Consider the following 19,425-nt stretch of genomic DNA (forward strand, 5'->3'; position numbering starts at 1 on the left):
AAAACGTTTTAATCTCCCATGTCAGAAACAATAACTCCTCTAAGAAGGAAATATGCACTATTTCTTTCTAAGGGAATGCTTCACCGAGGAAATTTGTGACTCAGTTTACAGATTAAATGTTCTAACAAGCTGAATGTTAATAGAAAATAGTCACCTAAAGTTGCATCTTTACTAAATGTTTTGTAGCTGTGGTCCAATTGAAAATAAATGGACCAATAATGTGAAGTATTCTGGCTTTTTACCAGTTGATTCCATTTCCGTAAATCTAATCTGACCTGATCTGACGTTCTTTGGTTAAATGGAAGGAATACCAGCTTTGTCCTCATAATTGTGTTAAACAGACAGTTTTATAGGTATGTAGACACACTGATCCGTTCTTTTTGGGGTGTTTGTTTCCTTTGAGATTGGTCATGAAGCTTAAAAGAATCATGTGAACATGAATTTCTAGGCAAAATCTTTAAAGCACACTGCCGCTGAATGAGAGGGTACCTAACTCATGAGATTACACCAACAGGCACAAAGTAGTTTTCTTTCTCAAATACTTAGGTGTTTAATGTTTAGCCATACATAAGCACCAATCAGAATTGTATGGCCTGTTTTAAATCTACTTTTTTTTTTGTCAAGTTTTAATCTGCCGATTCCATATTTTCTTTAATAACTATAATCTGGAATGATATAAAAGAAACATGAAAGCAGCTTTAACCTTCTTCACTCACAGCATCCACACCAAAAGTTGTTGTGTTCTGGTGGAGGAGGAAAACTCAGGAGCTGCTACCGTTCAGGGTCTGTTTAGCTGAATGTCGTCGAGTGGCAGTCGCCAGCCAACATCTTGGTGCATCTTGCTTAAATTCACCTCCTGAAACATTCATTACCTGTTCTCATAAAGTCACAACTTTTTTCTCAGCATCTTGCTTTGTTCTATTTTCGATGTGCAGCAGTTTGTCATTTCTGGAGGTTTACTTTATTTTTAACTCCTTAACTTCATCTGCTAACTGATGCTTCATTCTGAGAAAATTGACTTCGCTGCTGTAAAAAGGACAACCAAAATTATGTTGTTTTTTCTATCGCAGTATAAGGAAGTAAATTAGCAGTAGACCTTTTAAAGAGTTACCTGACTTTTTTTGAAGTCGCACAGGCTGGCGTTGATCATTTGAGGTGGCTGTAGATCCGAACTGCAAACACAAATCCATTTTTTTCAGGTCCCGGTAACCCCAAGCAATGTGTCAGTGGTTTTATTTTTCCTCCCATTCTACCATGTCTGTATCCATAGAAATATTCATATTGACTAGGAATAAAGTTAGGTAGCTAGTAGTTGTGCAGTGTTTAGGAAATTCACAACAAACGGTGAGAAATGTTTCCGACTGTATTGGGATGTTGAGGTGGGGGAAAAATGACCCTTTCTGGAGAGCTGTGACTCAGCCACTGTTTACAGTAAGAAAATTAGTCCAAGTTTTAAATGAGTGATTGGAAATTGAACATTACCTGAGTTTGTCACCATTCTTAAAACCATAAATATAGGGTCTCTTAAACACGTCATTTCCAGAACTTTAGATACTGTAATATATACAGTACTCTCAGACTCCACAACAAACAGGTTTGTTCCTGTAAGATGTACGTAAAAAGAGCAACTCCTTTGTATAAAAAGTGAAAGTTTTGGAAGCTTGGCAACATTATGCTGCTAAATGAAATAAATGAAGTGGTGCCAGCACCAGCTTGAATGCACGACGCTGACTAAACCTGCCTTTGTTAATGTGCATTACTCATCCCAGTGAATCACAGAGCGCTCTCCTTTAAGATGGACACAATCGTGGCTTTTAAAAAGAAACAGCTGCCGTTTGAAATAAATTAAGGCTTTGAAAGCAAACGGGAACAGTTGTGGTTGAGAGAATGTTAAACCCCGAAAAAGCTCTTTTAACCTTTAATACCTTTAATGTTTCTAACATTAGAAACATATGACAAGAGGTTCTATAATTTATTGGTTACTATTATAATTAGATCATTTATAACAAGCTTATGTAAAAACAAATTGACTAAAAAAGTTCACTTTCACTTTTCAAATGGCCAAATTGTAAACAAAGCTATTAAAACGCTGAGAAGCATATTGTGCGTTTGTGTGTATTACCCGGTGTGTGTTTCTGTGTGTGGGGGGTATCGGCACCAGGAGCAGGGACAACTGCAGGAGATTTTATCAGCCATCCCAGTTTGTCTGATTCAGCTAGCCCGCGTTATAAACCCATTTGTTCCTTCTCATCACCCTGCTGTCTTTTCTGTCCTCCCTTTTTTACTTTCTGTATTCAAAATGGCTGCCAGCAGTGCTAAACCCGGTATTTCCCTTAACAGGCTGGGGTAGAAACCCAACCTTTGCTGTAATACAGGGGTTCCCAGATATTTCAGCCTGCGACCCTCAGAATAACTGGGCCAGACACTGCCGACCCCTTTTGGCAGGTAGGATATTTTGGGGGGGAAAATATAAGAATAACATCATAATATTACAATAATAAAGTCATTAAATCTGAGAATACCAAAAAAGGGAAATCTTCCCCCCTGCATTAAAATGGGGAATGTTGTGAATCTTGTACAGTTCTACTTTGGTATCAGTTTTACAAATAAGGAAATACTAAATCTTGTTAACACATCGACATCAAATCATTTCGCGACCCTCGAGAGGTGTCTTGCGACCCGCCGGGGGGACCCGCCCCCCACTTTGGGAACCCCTGCTGTAATACGTTCAGCCTGCTAACATTTGCTCAAGGTCAGTTCACTCTTTTGCTAACATATAAACATCTTCAAGAAGGAGGAAGAGGATGGGCTGCGACAGATAGCTCTGTCTAGTACCTGGAAAAGCAGTTTCAAAATGACTGACACTCCAAAAGGAAACAGCTTCTACGCAGTGGAATAACCAGAACCTACCGAAGTGTAGTTTTGTGTTTTATCGATCAGAGTGACCAGTCGGCACGCTTACTTTGAAGTTTCAGAATTGGTAAACATTGAAAATGTCTGACTACCAAGATTCTTCCCTTAGTAACAACAACAGACCTGGTAGCGATTTCTTATGACGGGTTCATTATTCGGAAAAACGTCAGATTTCTCGATGCATCTCTAGATAACACTGTAGACGGGTTTACGGTGTAGCCCACTTTACCTTACGGCGCTGTAGCCACTGTAGCCCTGCCATGACTGTTGATGCTTCAGACGGACAAGAAGCCAGGAGGGTTGTGTCACATTAAAAGAAAAGAGTTAATGTGAGTGAATGTGTGTGTTGGTCGTCTCATGTCTCCCCCACTTCCTGTTGCAGGTGATTTGGACTTTTCTGTCCCAGAGTTTCCCGTCTCTTCTCTCTTATTGCTTTGGTTGTCCCTTAAAGTGTCCTCACGCTGTTTGAATGGCTGAAACACATCGCATTCATTTAGTAACAGAGTGGTTTCTACGGCACAGATGGTTGTCATGGATACACAGTACTGTTTGTGTGTACCCCCCGCCATCACATCCACTTACCCTCTTTTAGCCTCCTCCTTTAGACATTTACTCCTTCTAACCCATTCTGTTGACACAGAGGCTCCTGTGCAAGCTCCGCCCCTCTGCCTTTATCAGTGCGCTGTGCTGCGGGCTTGGTAGCAGCTAAACTCGCCTCTAATGACACATGGTCCAAGTCATGCTTCCAATGAGCCGAAAGGTTGTCAGCAATTCCCCGAGCCTTTTCAAGCTCTTTCAAAAACCTTCCCTTTTGAGGTTGACTGCTTTTTCACTCAGCTGTTTGTTAAAAACTTGGGATATATAATACAATTGTTTTAAAATGACTGATTCCAGGAAACAGATAAATTCAAGGACAAAAGACGTGCAAAACGTGGCTGCCACTGCTCACTAAGGGAACAGCTGGGGGGAAAAATTTACAGCAAGTGAACCAAGAATGAGTTTCAGGAGTTTAATTTTATCACAGAGTCTGATACCGGTATTTAAGAAATGCCTTTTATTTATAGCTGGCTTGCTTGTTTCCTTCTGTTGGAAACATGCCCAAAACTTTTCTGCTGCTAAGTTTTGTGTGAACATTGAATAAAAGCAGAACTGATCGACATCTGTCACGTCTTCTGATGACGTAGAAAGATGCTTCCTAAACAGTTCTCGTAACTCCGCTTACTCTTCAATTTTATACAAGAGACAAATGGAACCTGGGAAAAGAGGCGCCACGCCCCTCCAGGCAATAACAGACAATCGGTTAAAGTCAAGAACGACTGGATTTTCTTCTGAACATGACAGTGAGTCAGACTAAGCTTTAACGCTCACCATGTCCCAGTTGTAAAAGCGGTTTTGTTGAAATGTGCCAACCCAACGGCATTTTGTACTTCAACGCTAATGTTGCTGCAGGTTGACAAATCAGATCATAAACAATCTGGTTAAAAAGAGGCGATTCTGTATATATATATATATATATATATATATATATTTTTTTTTGGATGATTTTTGCTTTCCAAAATCCAAATCCCTAAATATACAATCTCCTCTAAACTAAACTGAACTAAATTCAAACTTTATTTTCAATATTTTTTCTCTGTCTCCTTGTGATATCTGGGCAGATTCCCTAAGCTCTAGTGCCCGTGAAGTCTTCACGTACTCAACCGGTGAATTTGCACGTCATTTTAGAGCCCACTCCGGCGGAGGGGTGTTTAAAGCCCCGCCCACGCAGTCGGAAGGGGCGGAGCTTGCCTCAACCACCTGACTAATGCAAACGTGCCGCCGCTGCTGCTGGTGTTGTTGTTGCTGCTAGTTGTCGATGGTAACCCGTAGCCACCAACCCTCTGATCCCACTTCGCCCTCATCGCTCTTCCTTTCCTGTATACCACGATGCTTTGCAGGAGCTGCGCGAGATCCACAGCCGGCAGCAGAGACAGAAACAGAAGGAGCTGGAGGGAGGCACACAGTCACTCTCCCAACCTTACATGCAAGCCGCTATTGAGAGGAAGTCCGCTGAGCTGCAGGAGGGCGGGTGAGAATGAAATAGATACTGGCTTTTTGGTAAAAAAAAATAAAAATAGAAGTGTTTAAAACTTTATCTGAACTCGTGGGCACCTTTTTCTGTCAACATGCAGGTTATCGTCAAAGGAGGGCGTGGCCTGGCGGGGTGAGACGGGAATCTCCGCCCCTAAAGCTCCTAGCCCCGCCTCTGTGTCTGCCTCCCACGCCTGGCTAAACAGGGTGACGCAGGAGGAGGAGGAGCGGAAAAGGAGAGGGGCGGAGGAGGAAGAGGAGGTCCGGAAGGGAGCCGGCTCCGTGGAAGAGAAGGAGGTGGAGAGCAGAGGCAAGAAGGACATGCAGGATAAGCTGAACAAGCTGTTCAGCCAACCAGCTGACCCCTGGGTCTCAGCAGGTGGGTTAGCTGCTTCTGAACAACCTATTCTCCTAACCACGTGGTCGGGGTCCGGTGGGAAACGGTTCCGTCTGTCACATAAGCCCCAACTCTGTTCCCCAACCTAGAGTCAGAACCCTGAGCCAATCCCTGTTTGCTCCATACAGGCGGTAATCGTTTGTTCTGAAGTCTCTGTGACGCCACAAGCATAATATTAGCAGGAAGCAACATTTAAATTCAGCCGTTTGGGCCCATTATTTGCTCCGCTGAGAGAAAGGGGGTAATTAACAGAAGCACCATGTTGTTGGTTACCAGAGGCTCTTAAATGAGTGCTCGTACCGCCACACGTTGGAAGATGTCAAAGTGATACATTTCTTAGGTGGACCTAAGAAGCACCGTGTATGAACTGAGGCTGAGAGCTGCTCCTCTGATTCAGCCTTCTGTGTTCACTACTCGGCCCCGGACCCCCAGAGCCCAAAACCATCCACACGCCTGGCAGGTTGAGGGTCCAGGGTACTGTCAGTGTTGTCTTGTTGGAAATGCTCTGATCATCTCACAAAATATAACAACTTCAAAGTCATTGTGGAAATTAAAATTCAGAGCTGCACCAAAATAAAAGCCAATTCCAAAATCATTCATACCCTACTGAGTAATGACTGGAAAGGATTTTAAACGCCGTTACGTCAAAATGCTTCCAAAGCAGCGTGTTCCCACCAACGTGCTCGATCACATTGACGGTGTTCAACGGCTCCAGCGCTCCTCCTTGCTTCTGCACCAAAACGATTGCATCGTTGAGGCCCAACAATTACGTTTCTGTTTGGTTTGACCACAAAACAGAAGAGCAGAAGTCTTCTTCTTTGGCCAAATTTGGATTTTGCAACGGCCAATCTGGCTTCTGTGCACCTTCATTGTGAGACATGGCTTCCTCCTTGTCTGCATCCGTGTGCTGTGTCTGTTGGGCTGCCTACTAAATTATCTGCAGAGACTCACATGTCGCAGCAGTTCTGAATTCAGGAGATCCTGTTTTACATAAAATGTTGCTTAAAGATAGAAGCAGTTCCCCTTTTCTGAAATCTACGGCACTGGGTGGTGTCATATTTTAAAACACATTTATATCCTTTCCAGTCTAAATAAAAAAAAAATTAGCAGAGGGTGTGAATAATTTTGGGCTTAACTGTGTGCAGCTCTCTAATCAGTCCACCCCCTTTGGTCATAGGCAGCCTGGGTTTGTTATATTTCTGTTTCTCGGCTCTGCTTACAGCTGACAAGGCTCCGGCTCCAGGCCTGTTTGACCAGAAAGCGCCCGCCAGTGGCTTCGAGCAACAAAAGCAGCAGCCAGTGAAGGTGGTCTACTACAGGGCTCTGTATCCGTTTGATGCTCGTAGCCACGATGAGATCAGCATCCAGCCCGGGGATGTCATCATGGTGCGTATCCTGACCCGCTCAGCTCAGTGACAAACGCCACAGAAGCTTTAGAAAGGGGCCTTTAGATTTCTTGGTGTTCTTGCTCGTATGTGAAAGACGGCCTGTCTGTATTAACTGTGTCCTCTCTCCTCCGCTGTGCATACTGAAGGTGAAGGGGGAATGGGTAAGTTGTTGCCCCCCTCCCCCTGTGCCCAGTGCGGTCTTGTTTGCTTCCACCAATCACAAGCCAAAAAAAAAAAAACGCTTGCTGCCATTGGTTCATCTCATGTCATCTAGATGTTTTTTTTTTTCCATTTGCCAGTGGATGAATGTCTTCAACTTCTCAGCAAGTCGTCACAGACGCATGTCAATGCTGCCACACCTCTCGCATTGTCATACGGAATGTGAACATGATTCACATCACATTTTTTTTTGTTGTTGTTTCTATCTAAAATAATGACATTTTGCTTATTGATCCTTTAACACTTAACAGTTTTTCAAAGTAAGTGAATTTATATCCAGTTCATGCTCCTGAACTACAGCTTTGACTGATAGATGGCAGTAAAATATTATGATCAAACCTTAAAGAAAGGAATGCTAACCAGGTTTGTTTATTTTAATAAAATGTTGAACTTTCTTGACCTCTGACTTTTATTAATATCTTTAAATGATAGCGGAGAAAGACAAATTTTCTTGTGCAAAAATTTAACACAAATCTATTACAATTTGTCGAAGCGGGTGGCAACTTACTGCTTTAAACAGTAATTTATTATTAATACTGGCTACAGGCGTCACACTGTGTGTGCGCGGCTCTGTGATTTTACTAATATTTTAAAAGTAATATTTTAAAAGATAAAATAATAGTTCTGAACTAGCTTTTGCGTTTCATATCAGCAAATAGCACATTTACCTAAATTTTCTGAATGCAGCATGTTCCTAGCCTCGTGAGACCATCCTGATCTCGCGAGCTTTCAAGGTTTCACTCGCAGATCAGTCTGGCTACTCTCCGTTAAAGAAAATTTGGAGCCGTTCACCAAACGAACGTCCAATCAGCGTTGGCTTTGAGGCGGGTTGAGGTGTGACGCAACGAGAAGATCGACAGTTCAGTCTAAAGAACATGGCGGCTTCAGCCGATGAAACTAGCGTTAGCGTGGCTATCGAGCAAGTTTTATCGGAATTACAGAGTATTTCTTTGCTGAGCTAACGAGCCTTTACCTGCAGCAGCAAGAGTAGCTTGGCTTGTGGTTGTGTTTTCGTCGTCGCTCGTAACAGAGCGACAACAAAGCATGTTGACGAGTACGTCATATGCTTCGTTGATCTGATTGGTTCATTTGGCCCGTCTATCACCAACATAGGCCAATCAGCTAACCAGTATTTTCGCCCCTTCCCAAAATTACTTCAACGGAAGGTTTCCAGATATGTGAAGCAAATCTAGCAAATCTCTAGCTTATAATTTATTTTGTCCCAAATGACTGCCACCATGTTTTTACATGCGGTAGAGAATAGTTTAGCTATGTCAATTCTTTATCTGCGTGCTTTCAGTGGCTTTGTATTTAAACACCTCCCTAATGCTGAAAAGGCCAGCTTTGAGTCTTCTTCCCCCTGTAAGAACTTCCACACAGAAGAGTGTCGTTTATAAGCTCTGTTTGATAACCTTAGGTATTGTGTTTACTGAAAAAAATTTTTTTAGTTTCAAACCAGCTGGTTAACAGTCAAGACTGATCAAGCTGATTCTGGTTACTAACCGATTTCTACGTCCATCTCCTGGCGCTGGTCAATTCAGCCTTTTACATTCCAAGACTATTTCTTCACTGCCTGTCTTGGAATGTTTTGTGCCAAACTTGTCAATTTGTACTTGCTTATGGAACTTTTTGTCACTAGCGCTGGAGACAGGATTAGACATCCAAACTTTTCCCGCGGTGTTCAGGAAATACCCTACTGCTGTCGCAGGACCCGCTCTGCCTGCCTATTCTCCCTCTCTTGTTGTTCCTTGAAACACGATGCTAGCTCTGAGTAAGCCCGGCTGTTGACTGGCTGCTGCCTCTCTTGCCGTGTTTATCTGTGCGTAGAACTAGCTACGTCGATGCCGGTGTTGTGCCAAGATAGTTATCCTTGTCGGACTCAGTTTCCTCTGTGCCGGGAGCGAACTCTCAACACGAAGAGAAGGACATTTACGTAAAGCCGGTTTTTGTGGAGGTGTTACCTGTGAGTTAGAGAAATTAAAAACACAGAGGAGAAAACTGAGGCATCAGTTTCAGACAGAGAGCTGAAGGGATCAGAGTTAAGCACTGAAGTTAATTCAGGAGTGTGAATGTGATGGGTGGAACTTTTCCCTTTTCAAGGTGCACATCTGTGTCAGGTGTCCATGGCTAAAAAAAAAAAAGACCCAATTTAGTTTTAAGTGTTTTGATTTGGGTTTATGCGAAGGTCTGGCCAAGAAGACCGAGGAAAAAGGTAGACAGGAAGATCAGAGAGGGGAGGAGGTCAGATGATGAGGATGAGGACGAACTGGTTGAGAAAGGGGTCAGAGAACTAAAATTAGGCTGTTAGTTTCCCAGAGTTCAGTGAGCCAGATCAATCATATCCTGAACTCCCTGTAAAACAGTTCTTACCCAGTTTTGCTTTCAGGCTCTGTGTGACGTTTCCCACGTGACTCATAGACATTAGGAGTAGCAGTTTCGTGTGGTGTAACTGATGGACCCTTCCCAAAAGCCCCTCCCCCTCCAGCCAACCAACATCATCCACGCAAGCTAGCTCTGCCATTGTCCAGCGGGTAACATCACACAAGCCTTACCACACGGTAGTGGTGAGAACAACTGTAGATTGGAAAATGAACAAGCAGAGGACACATTTAGACATCTAGGATCGCTGCATAAACACATGATGATGTAGGTCTGCTTTGGTAAATAAGTGTGATGATTTCCGTCATATCCTTGGGAATGAATTACTATTTCATTTTAGTTTGATCAAGTCTGTGCCTTTGCTGAATGTGATGAGCTCCTTATTGTACATTAACCTGGTCTATACTTTTCCCGGCACACTTTTCTTGTATCTAATAACTTTGCTCGCTGTGACAGATCGTCCCTCTGGCAGAGCTTAGTTTCTGTTGCTCATCGTCTCTTTTAACCTGCTTAAGTCCTGACAGTCGTGCTCTGCTCTGCCTTGGTGTGAGTAGACCTTTCAGCGATTTCGCCTCTTTGCTCTGACAGGTGGATGAATCCCAAACCGGGGAGCCTGGGTGGCTGGGAGGTGAGCTCAGAGGCAGGACCGGCTGGTTTCCAGCTAATTACGCCGAGCGGATACCTGAAAGCGAAGCACCAATCAGCCTGCGCGCCTCATCCTCAGCCACGCCCCCATCCACCCAGCAGCCAATGGCCACGCCCCCGTCCGCCTCTGGACACACCTCCACATCTTCCGGCAACAGTAACTGGGCCGACTTCAGCACCACGTGAGTCCGACTGTCGCTTTGACGCTGCCAGATGTGGGGATTATTTCGTGCTGAGTGGCTGAACCTCCACAACATCTGTGTGAATTATGTCCAGGTGGCCGTCCAGCACAGCGAGCCAATCAGACAGCGAGGGGTGGGACGCCTGGCCCACCACCTCGGCCAATCAGAATCCCTCTCTCAGCGTTCCGTCAGCACAGCTACGGCAGCGCTCCGCCTTCACACCTGCCACCATGACGACAGGCTCCTCCCCCTCTCCTGTGCTGGGGCAGGTAGTAAAGACCGATGATATGAGTCGGCTGCTACACAAAGACAAACACCCGGGGCTGTAATGCTGCTGCGATCCGCTGTGTGTCTTCCAGGGGGAGAAGGTGGAAGGACTTCAGGCCCAGGCTTTGTATCCCTGGAGAGCCAAGAAGGACAACCACCTGAACTTCAACAAAAACGAGGTAGCAGTCGAGCTAACGTTTATGGTCCCATGCCGTCGTTCACGCACAGTAACAGGATCTCGTGTGTGAAGACGTTGCTCTGAAGGCGCCGATGTTGTTTTTAATGCAGATCATAACAGTGTTGGAGCAGCAGGACATGTGGTGGCTGGGTGAACTTCAGAACGGACAAAGAGGCTGGTTCCCCAAAAGCTACGTCAAGCTCATCTCAGCCAACATGACCATCCCTCCTGTTGCTGCTGCTGCTGCTGCTGCTGCTGCTGCAGTCCGCAGCAAAAACGCTAAGTAAGTTCAAAAAGAGCTCACCACACCACGGCCCTGTCAAAATGGAAACGTGGTCATCAAGATTAAAAAAAAACTTTGATCATTTTCTGTGACAACCATATTCCAAAAAGTGGAGTTATTTTAAGCCACTGAGGGGATTTAGGTGGTTAGGGCTGGGCGATATGGGCCAAAAATGAACATCATGACGTATTGAGCAGTTCACCTCAATAACGATACACGTTTCTTTTCATAAAAAAAAAAATACAGACATGTCTTACCAAGACCCCTTGGTAAAACATGGAACATGTTGGGCAGGGCCGGATTATCTATAAGGGCCAGTGCCCAGGGGCACCAACCATGGGGAGACACCACATGACACATGCTTTAAAAATAAATTTTTCATAAATTGTTATATTATTTACTTCGTTTTGTGAAAACTGATGTCACAATAATAATAAATGATAAATAAATCAAAAATTTTTTGATTTCAACATTTTAAAATGAGATATTTGAATATTGCTCACTGCTCATATGCCTAAATGTAGTTGTGTAAGTTAGTAAATAGTAAATTACATTACAGAAATCCCCTTGATTATGTCTGATGTTTTTGACCGGAGGACAGCACGGGTAGGGGGGGGGGGGGCTTTGAGGTATAGTGCCCAGGGGCACCACATTGTCTTAATACGGGCCTGCTGTTGGGAGGCTTTTCTCCAGCAGACAGGGTTGATGAGCAGGTAGTGGTGCTATGAATACAGGATTCAATAGATTAGAGGTTTAAACCATGAATGTAGATTAGGAGCTATGGTTAAAGTCTCAAAGAGTAGAAATAGTTTTGCCCTCCATTAATGAGGGCAGAACTAAAGTTCCTACTTTGAAATGATCAGTAATTTTGCATACAGTGTTAGGAGCTTGCAATCTAACCAGAATGGCATTGATCCTGTTTAGTTTTTGTCATTTTGGTTGTTAATCTGGAAGTTTTTGTCAAAAGATGTAAAATTGTTAAGTGCAAGCCACCAGGACTGATAAAGACTCCTGGATAGGTGTCGAAACGTTTTCAGAAAACTCCCCTTAAGTCTGGTGGTCTCAGATTTAAGCCTGTTTACTGTCGCCACGACCCGGATAACTGAGAAATATGTCACAATGTTAGGGATGTTAGGAAGCCAGCAAACGTGAGCTTTCAAGCTACATGTCATTTTTCCCATAGAAATCCTATCACTTTTATATTCTTTTAAATATTTCCCCATCTTGAATCATTTGGTTTTGTTTGTGCCCCCTAGTGAAGCTGGAATATCTGAGAGTCCACCGAACGGGAAACGGCCGTCATCCTCTCCGGCGAAACCGTCGGACTCTGGAGAAGGTAACTGGGTGTTCAGGTTCCAGTCGTGTTCTTTAGAGTGATTGGTGTTTATCACCGACTGTCTGCTCCTGCTTTTCCACAGAGTATGTGGCCATGTACACCTATGAGAGCAATGAGCAGGGAGACCTAAGCTTCCAGCAAGGAGACATCGTGGTGGTGACCAGGAAAGAAGGGGATTGGTGGACGGGCATGGTTGGAGGAAAGACCGGAGTCTTTCCGTCCAACTACGTCAAACCGCGTGATTCAGTGACTGAGGTTAGCCCTGATTTCAGACCACTTGGTCGGGACGGAAATTTGATATTTGTAGGGAAGTCTTTTTTAATGACTGTAAATGTCTTTTTTTTTTTAGTCATTAGGACCAGCAGGGAAGACAGGAAGCCTGGGGAAGAAACCAGGTTAGATTTGGATTTACCCATAACTGTTTTTTTTCTTTCTTTGGGCTAATGAAACAGACTTGGCTCGGATTATTCTAAACCAAATCTAGTTGTTTTTTTTCTAACTGGTTGCCAGTTAATAGCATCATTTGTTTGACATTTGTCATTTAAACCATGCTGTTGCAAATTGAACGTTGCCTAGATATGAGGGTGAAATAAATGCCATCCTCCTCCTTCCCTTCCCTCTTTTAGAGATCGCTCAGGTGATCGCTGCTTACACTGCGACGGGTGCAGAGCAGCTGACGTTAGCCCCGGGTCAGCTTATCCTCATCCGGAAAAAGAACCCCGGGGGCTGGTGGGAGGGCGAGCTGCAGGTACCAATGCAATTTGGACTTTGATTTTTCTCCAACACCACTAATATTTACATTCTCTTTGATGTCATGTTAGGTTAGATGAGGAAATAAGTTCAGTGTGGGGTGGGCTGCATACCTAGTTGTATAACACAGACATTCAGCTCTGGTTCAGTCTGACTTCCCATTGTTGCTGTAGCTGAATGAGAAACCTTGATGTTCTCACATAGCAGCCTGTAGTGGCAGCTGGGGGTCAAGGCCGTATCCGTTCTGAACCTAAAAGCCTCTACGGAAAATGTTCATCACAAATATACAGAATTTTACTTTTAACTAAAGTCCATTGGTTTCAGTAAATTGCTGTAAAAGTGTTGGTTTGGAGCTGATATCTGCTGCTATGCTGTTTCTAACGGTGAAGGCTCGAGGGAAAAAGCGGCAGATTGGTTGGTTTCCAGCCAATTACGTGAAGCTTCTGAGTCCCAGCACCAGCAAGACGACTCCCACCGAGCCCACCCCTCCTAAACTGGCTCCTGCCAGCACAGGTATACAGACACACATTTAAGAACTTTGAATCACTTTTTGTTAACTGTTGATTGTGACAGCTCCGCTGTTTTACTGCTTTTAGATTTAACAGCACCATTTCACACTGTCAATCAAAAAAAATCATGCTTCACATCTTGAGAACCATGATAGCATCAAAGGTCCTGCCTTACAGTGGTTTAAATCATATGTGGAAGGCTGCATTCTGTGCATCTTGGTCCTCTGATGTTGCCTCACTCAGTTGTGGAGTGCCACAGGGTTCTAGATTGGGCTTTTTACTGTTTTCTTTGCATATTCTGCCACTTGGGTCAAATATAGAAGACACAACATTTTATTTCATTGTTTTGTTTTGTCTGTAAATTCAAGAAGTTTGCAAATTCTGTTTGAATGTCTTACAGAAGTGAAGGACTGGATGTCACAAAATTGTCTAATGCTAAATGACTCTAAAACTGAAATAGTTGTGTTTGGAAATCCATTTGATGTCACTGCCTTGGGCAAGTTGAACCTTGGTGTGGTTTTGGACAGCTCTTTTAAATGCGATAACAAATAAACCTAACTTTTTGCAGTTGTGTTTGCTTAGTAAAGTGAAGCCTTATCTTCCTCCATTCATGCCTTCGTTACATGTCGTTTGGATTACTGCAGCTCTTTGTATTGTGGCTCAGTCAGGTCTATGTTCATCGCCTGCAGGGCGTTCAGAACGCTGCAGCTCGTTTATTTACAGGCACGATAAAAGCGAGAGCATATAACTCCTGTGTTGGCCTCCAGTCATCTGTAGGACTGGTTTTAAGATGGTTTTTAAATGTTTGATCGGGTTAGCTCTCCTCCGTCTTTCCCAGCTTTCATCAGTACATGTTCCAGCTCGCTCAACAAGATCAGGAAATCAACTGACTGTGTTTGTGCCAAGGCCACAGCTGAAAACTGTCTTCCTTTGAGTAATAGAACAGCCCAGTCGCTTTTCACTTTTAAGTCTTTGTTAAAAACCCACCTGTTTGCTGTGGCTTGTAACTCAAGCTCAGCAAACTCTTTTATCATTTTTCTTTTAGTGTTTTTAGCATTTGAACTTTATCATTTTTAACTATTCTCAGTTGTGTTGCGTATTTGCTATTTTGTATGTATATACATATGTATATATTTTGTTGTCACTGTGTAGAGCTCTTTGGACAGAGGCATCTGTATTAAATGTGCTATATAAATAAACATATTGATTTGTTTTCCACCCTGTAGAAACACGACTCTCCACGGATGGCGAATAACGGTTGAGTTGTGCTTAAGCAGTAGCTACAAACGAGTCATTTTGTACCCATGTGTTTAACTGCATATCACTTTATTTCTCATGATGTGAAATATTTTGATGAAGGATAAAGATAAAATATCATAAAACGCATTTAAATGGTCTATTTTATTTTAAACGAGTGTTAAAAATGAAGGGCCGTCTGGGCAGAAAGAAAGAATGTGTTGTTAATAATCTCTCCCAGTTGAAAATGTTGACTCTAGGTCCGTCTCTCCTGTTTGCGCCAAGCTTTGTGCCAGGTGATCGGCATGTATGACTACGTGGCCCAGAACGACGACGAGCTGGCCTTTCAGAAGGGTCAGGTGATCAATGTGCTCAACAAGGACGACTGTGATTGGTGGAAAGGAGAGCTGAACGGAAGGGAGGGTCTGTTTCCTAGCAACTACGTCAAACTGACAACGGACACTGACCCGTGCACACAGTGTGAGTACGGGCGCACACTACCTCACCTTTAGGCTGGATTACACTCAGTGTGCTAAACGAGCGGACTAACATACTTTCAGTCGGAGTCTAATCCGTGTGACACGTGCACACTGAAACACACACACACACACACAGACACACACACACACACACACACCCAGAGCCAGGTGTGGAGATGCTGTCCCTTCTATCAGTCTTTGACCCTCGGGCTGGTTTCACCTTTCACCCTCACACTCCTTTGGGCCTCTTTGATAACCTCCCCATCACGCACCACCTCTGGGTGGTGTCTGTGTGTGTGTGTTTGTGTACTGTGCATCTGCATGCAGGTGTGTGCCTCCTTTGTTCCTGCATGTTTTCCTTGAGCACGATCCACCCAAAAGGTCCGAGTTTCTACAGCGCAGCAGAGACGCTACCGCAGACGTAATAAGGCAAAACGAAACACAGGAACCATTTTAGTCAAGACTCGCAGACATGAACGCACAGGTGCTTATTTGTTGGCAGCCTCAGTAGATTTGGTGCAAAAAGATTTAAAACAGATGGATCTCTTGCTACTGCAAGGTAATCTCATATTGAATAATGCAGAGGGATCTAACCTTTAATTAAAGTTTATTCATTCCATTGAAGCTCTACTTTAAGGCCCACAGCATCACAGGTCCTCCACCATTCTTAACAGTGGGCACAAGGTGTTGCCACCTCATATCTGTCCTTTAATGCCAGAATCAACTGGACTGTTAGTTGCTGAGAAATCCAGTCTTATAGCGTTTTCACAGCTTCGCCCAATCAGATCAGAGAGTTCTGCTAATTGTCCCTCCTTTCCCCAATCGGATTCATATGGAGCAGTTCCAGATTGAGCGTAGAGTGCTACACATTATCTATCTGACTGGCCAGGTTAGCCTTCAATGGTTGAATCGTCCCCAAAGCAGATAGATGTGCACCTTATCTACTCATCAAGCAAGACATGCATTGTATGACAAGGAAAAAGCCCTTGGTGCGGTTTTTTTGTCTAGATGTGAACAAAGCCACCGCACCAGGCTTCCAACCAAAACAACCGCAACAAGACGGTTTGGAGGCGCTGGGAGTCTAAGGCTACGTTCACACTGCAGCCTGAAGTGACCCAATTCCGATTTTTTTGCCCATATGCGACCTGGATCTGATCTTTTTATGACAGTCTGAACAACACAGATTGGATTTTTTCAAATGCGACCCAGGCCACTTGAATATGTGGTCCTGAATCCGATACGTATCTGATCTTTTCAAATGCGACCTGCGTCTGTACGGCCGGGTCGCATTTATCCGACCTGTACGTCATTGATACTCGACAAACGTCACTATTCTGCGTCCTGCTGTGTAGAAGCAGGAAGAAAGACGACACCCATGGCGGACTACAATGAGAAGAGCAGTCAATGGAGAGAAAGCTCCAGTTAGAAAATAAATTAATGACCGCAAAATGCACGCCAGCATTATAATCCATGTTTACTTCCGCAAACACTGAGGACGCTTGCTACGTGTGACGTCATCGCGTCCTCGAGTGCGCATGCGGGACACTTAGGCTGAACGCATTCAGTTCACACAGGAGATCACATACAAGTCGCATATATTTGGAAATGTGAACGACCATGCAAAAAAAAATCTGATTTCACAAAACAATCGGAATTAAGCATTAGGACCTGCAGTGTGAACGTAGACATAGATTCTAGGTTTAGCCAAACGCCTTCCCTTAGCCAGGCCCGCATTGCATTGTGGGATGCAGTATAGTAAACAAACTAACAAACGATGGTGGCACGTCATGCAACTTTCAAGAGGTCTTCTCGAATCCATTGGCTGTACCTTGTTCAGGGCATTTTACCATTCTCCTCACGGTGTCTGAGGGCAGACTAGGCTTGGGCCGTCCTTCCTCACTACAGACCACTGGGTCAGGCCTCTGTGTCAGATATCCCCCACCCCCGGGAACAGAAGGTCATGGGTTTCTGATGACAAGGCTCTGGGGAGTAGGATAAAATAAAGCAACAGTCAGCTATAGGGTAGGGATTGTTGGCAAAGCTAATTAAAGGTTTTTAAACATGTTCTAAATTTGAATCTATTTAACGTTTCTTTACCTCTCTTTACCAGGGCTGCCAACAAATCTATTCAATAGACTATAAGCATCCGATGAGTCTGTAGGGAGTCTACTCAAGTAGCTGTTAATTGATTTGACTTTGTTATTCATGCTCCACACACGATCATCATATCCATCATTGCAAAACAGAAAGAACGAGCCACCACGGCTAACCGTCCAAGAGAAGCTCGGCCACCTAGCCACCAGGCAAGGAGGCTGAGATAAATACAGCGTTTAGCGCTGTAAGCTGCCGCACCACACAGAGTTAGGCGTGTCCAGGATAAAGCCTGAGCATAAATGAAATGTTTCGGTCGTAAATGGCGCAGACTTCTCAGGTCTCATGCTGAGGACACCGTCCACACGATGGTGGCATCATCAATAATAATCACCGGTTGCATCAAATAAAACCAAGAATCCCGTCTGCAATGTGTCGCTGCCGCTTTAGATCCTCTGCTGTCGCTCCATGTCACAGCACACCTGCACACTCTCTTGTCTTGCTGCACGCTCCACCCACCTAGCACCCAACCGGACGTTTTGCCGTTGTTTCTTGTTGTTGTTGTTTTCTTTTTTTTTTCTTTTTTTTTTGTTTAGTTGGTTTTGTTGATGTTGTTGTTGTCGTCCTCTCTCTAGGATCATATCATTACCCAGAAACCCCCTCTCCTCAAAGCCCTCAAAGAGACCCACTAGGCCACGCCCACTAGGCCACTCTACCAATGGGACAGCAGCAAGAGGTCACATGACCCGGACAGTGCACCTCTCCACCTGTAGAAGCCAAAGACAGGCAGACACACAGACAGACAGACTGTAACGTTAAACAAACGCACCCTGAACTCTGTCTATGCACGGCTCTGACTGGACTGGGCCAAACTCTGTTTATGATGGGCTGTGGCTCCAAACAGCACGGTTCAGGACGGAGATCAGTAGTCGCCACTCCTCCTCCTCCTCCTCTTCTTCTCTTCCAGCTTTTCATCTCTGTCTGTTTCATCTATCCCTAGATGTTTGGGTTAGGAATGAAGGGAGAAAAGGAGGGTAATCGAGGAGAACTATTAAGCTCCTCCCTGTAAAACTGGACTAATGAACAATGGATCACAGTGACTGTATACACACACACACACACACACACACGCACGCTCATAGCCACACACACACAGCCTTGTGCCAGCAGGGTGAAGTGGATAGTGGGTCATTTTGTGGCTTTATGGGAGATTTAGCTATTAGTCACTCAACTCATTCCAATTTCTTTTTTTTCTTTTTTTTTTTTTTGCTTTGTTTTTACCCCGCTGTCATTGCTTTAGTCACCTGTCAGTCAGAAAGGGCTGGCTCCCCCCTCACACTAACCCTTCCCCCTCCCACAGCTTCACAGAAAGACCCACTATCTACTGGAGGACAAGTCACAGGGTTAAACTGTCTCCTCTCCTCAATGCCAAAGATTCCCTTCTCCTCCTGCCTCTTTCTTCTTCCCCCTCCCCACCCTGCTCTAAAGGAGAAGAGAAGGACTGATGGCAGAGGAAGGTTAAAGGGAGAGTTCAGGATTAGACTAACGGGCTTCTCTTAATATCTTACCTGCGGAAAGATCATGTTCTTTGACTAATTTATTTGTTATATATCGGTTAGTTGTTTACTGAAGCTGACAGCTAGCCCGAGAGGGGACAAAATCTGATTTTTCACCTCGCCAAATCAACGTTCATTTTACAAACAGCAAATCAGGTTAATGCAAACTTTATTTTGTGAGCCTTTAAACGTTGTTACTTTTGCTTTGTATATTTATTTGCACACAAACTGACTCTAATGTATAGAGGAAAGGGAGACAGGAGGCGTGGCAACACCCATAATCTTCCTGTGTGAAATAGGCTCTGAGGATGGAACATGTTGTGTGTTTCCTGCGAGAGTAATTCCCTAATATAAAAGTAAGGCAATGTAAGAATCACTGAAATAGTGTTTACTTTAAGCACTATTACATTTTACATACTTTCCCTGTCTTACTTTTATATCAGGCAATTACAGATAGTGTTTTCCACAGGAAGCTCTTAGCTGCACATTCCCTCCTACCTCTAATTTCTGTGTAAAAAAGCTCTTGTTTTTGTGTAAAAAAAAAAAA

General features: G+C 44.0%; 1 protein-coding gene across 4 annotated transcripts in view; it reads left to right on the plus strand.

The window, feature by feature from the left end:
- Positions 1 to 19,425, plus strand: part of itsn1 (intersectin 1 (SH3 domain protein)) — a 50,592-nt gene that overhangs the window by 18,397 nt on the left and 12,770 nt on the right. For 2 of the 4 annotated variants that reach the window (XM_021321625.2, XM_021321627.2), the window contains 14 exons: positions 4,851 to 4,981; positions 5,085 to 5,362; positions 6,603 to 6,766; positions 6,915 to 6,929; positions 9,955 to 10,193; positions 10,288 to 10,462; positions 10,553 to 10,639; positions 10,749 to 10,921; positions 12,178 to 12,257; positions 12,340 to 12,512; positions 12,607 to 12,652; positions 12,884 to 13,005; positions 13,397 to 13,520; positions 15,038 to 15,232. In XM_021321625.2, the coding sequence (XP_021177300.2) occupies positions 4,851 to 4,981; positions 5,085 to 5,362; positions 6,603 to 6,766; positions 6,915 to 6,929; positions 9,955 to 10,193; positions 10,288 to 10,462; positions 10,553 to 10,639; positions 10,749 to 10,921; positions 12,178 to 12,257; positions 12,340 to 12,512; positions 12,607 to 12,652; positions 12,884 to 13,005; positions 13,397 to 13,520; positions 15,038 to 15,232 (2,002 nt within the window). The remainder of the gene's footprint in view (positions 1 to 4,850; positions 4,982 to 5,084; positions 5,363 to 6,602; positions 6,767 to 6,914; positions 6,930 to 9,954; positions 10,194 to 10,287; positions 10,463 to 10,552; positions 10,640 to 10,748; positions 10,922 to 12,177; positions 12,258 to 12,339; positions 12,513 to 12,606; positions 12,653 to 12,883; positions 13,006 to 13,396; positions 13,521 to 15,037; positions 15,233 to 19,425) is intronic. The other 2 variants (XM_021321626.2, XM_021321628.2) reach the window with 1 other exon arrangement.

Source organism: Fundulus heteroclitus, chromosome 22 (assembly GCF_011125445.2).
Source record: "Fundulus heteroclitus isolate FHET01 chromosome 22, MU-UCD_Fhet_4.1, whole genome shotgun sequence".
Lineage (NCBI taxonomy): Eukaryota > Metazoa > Chordata > Actinopteri > Cyprinodontiformes > Fundulidae > Fundulus > Fundulus heteroclitus.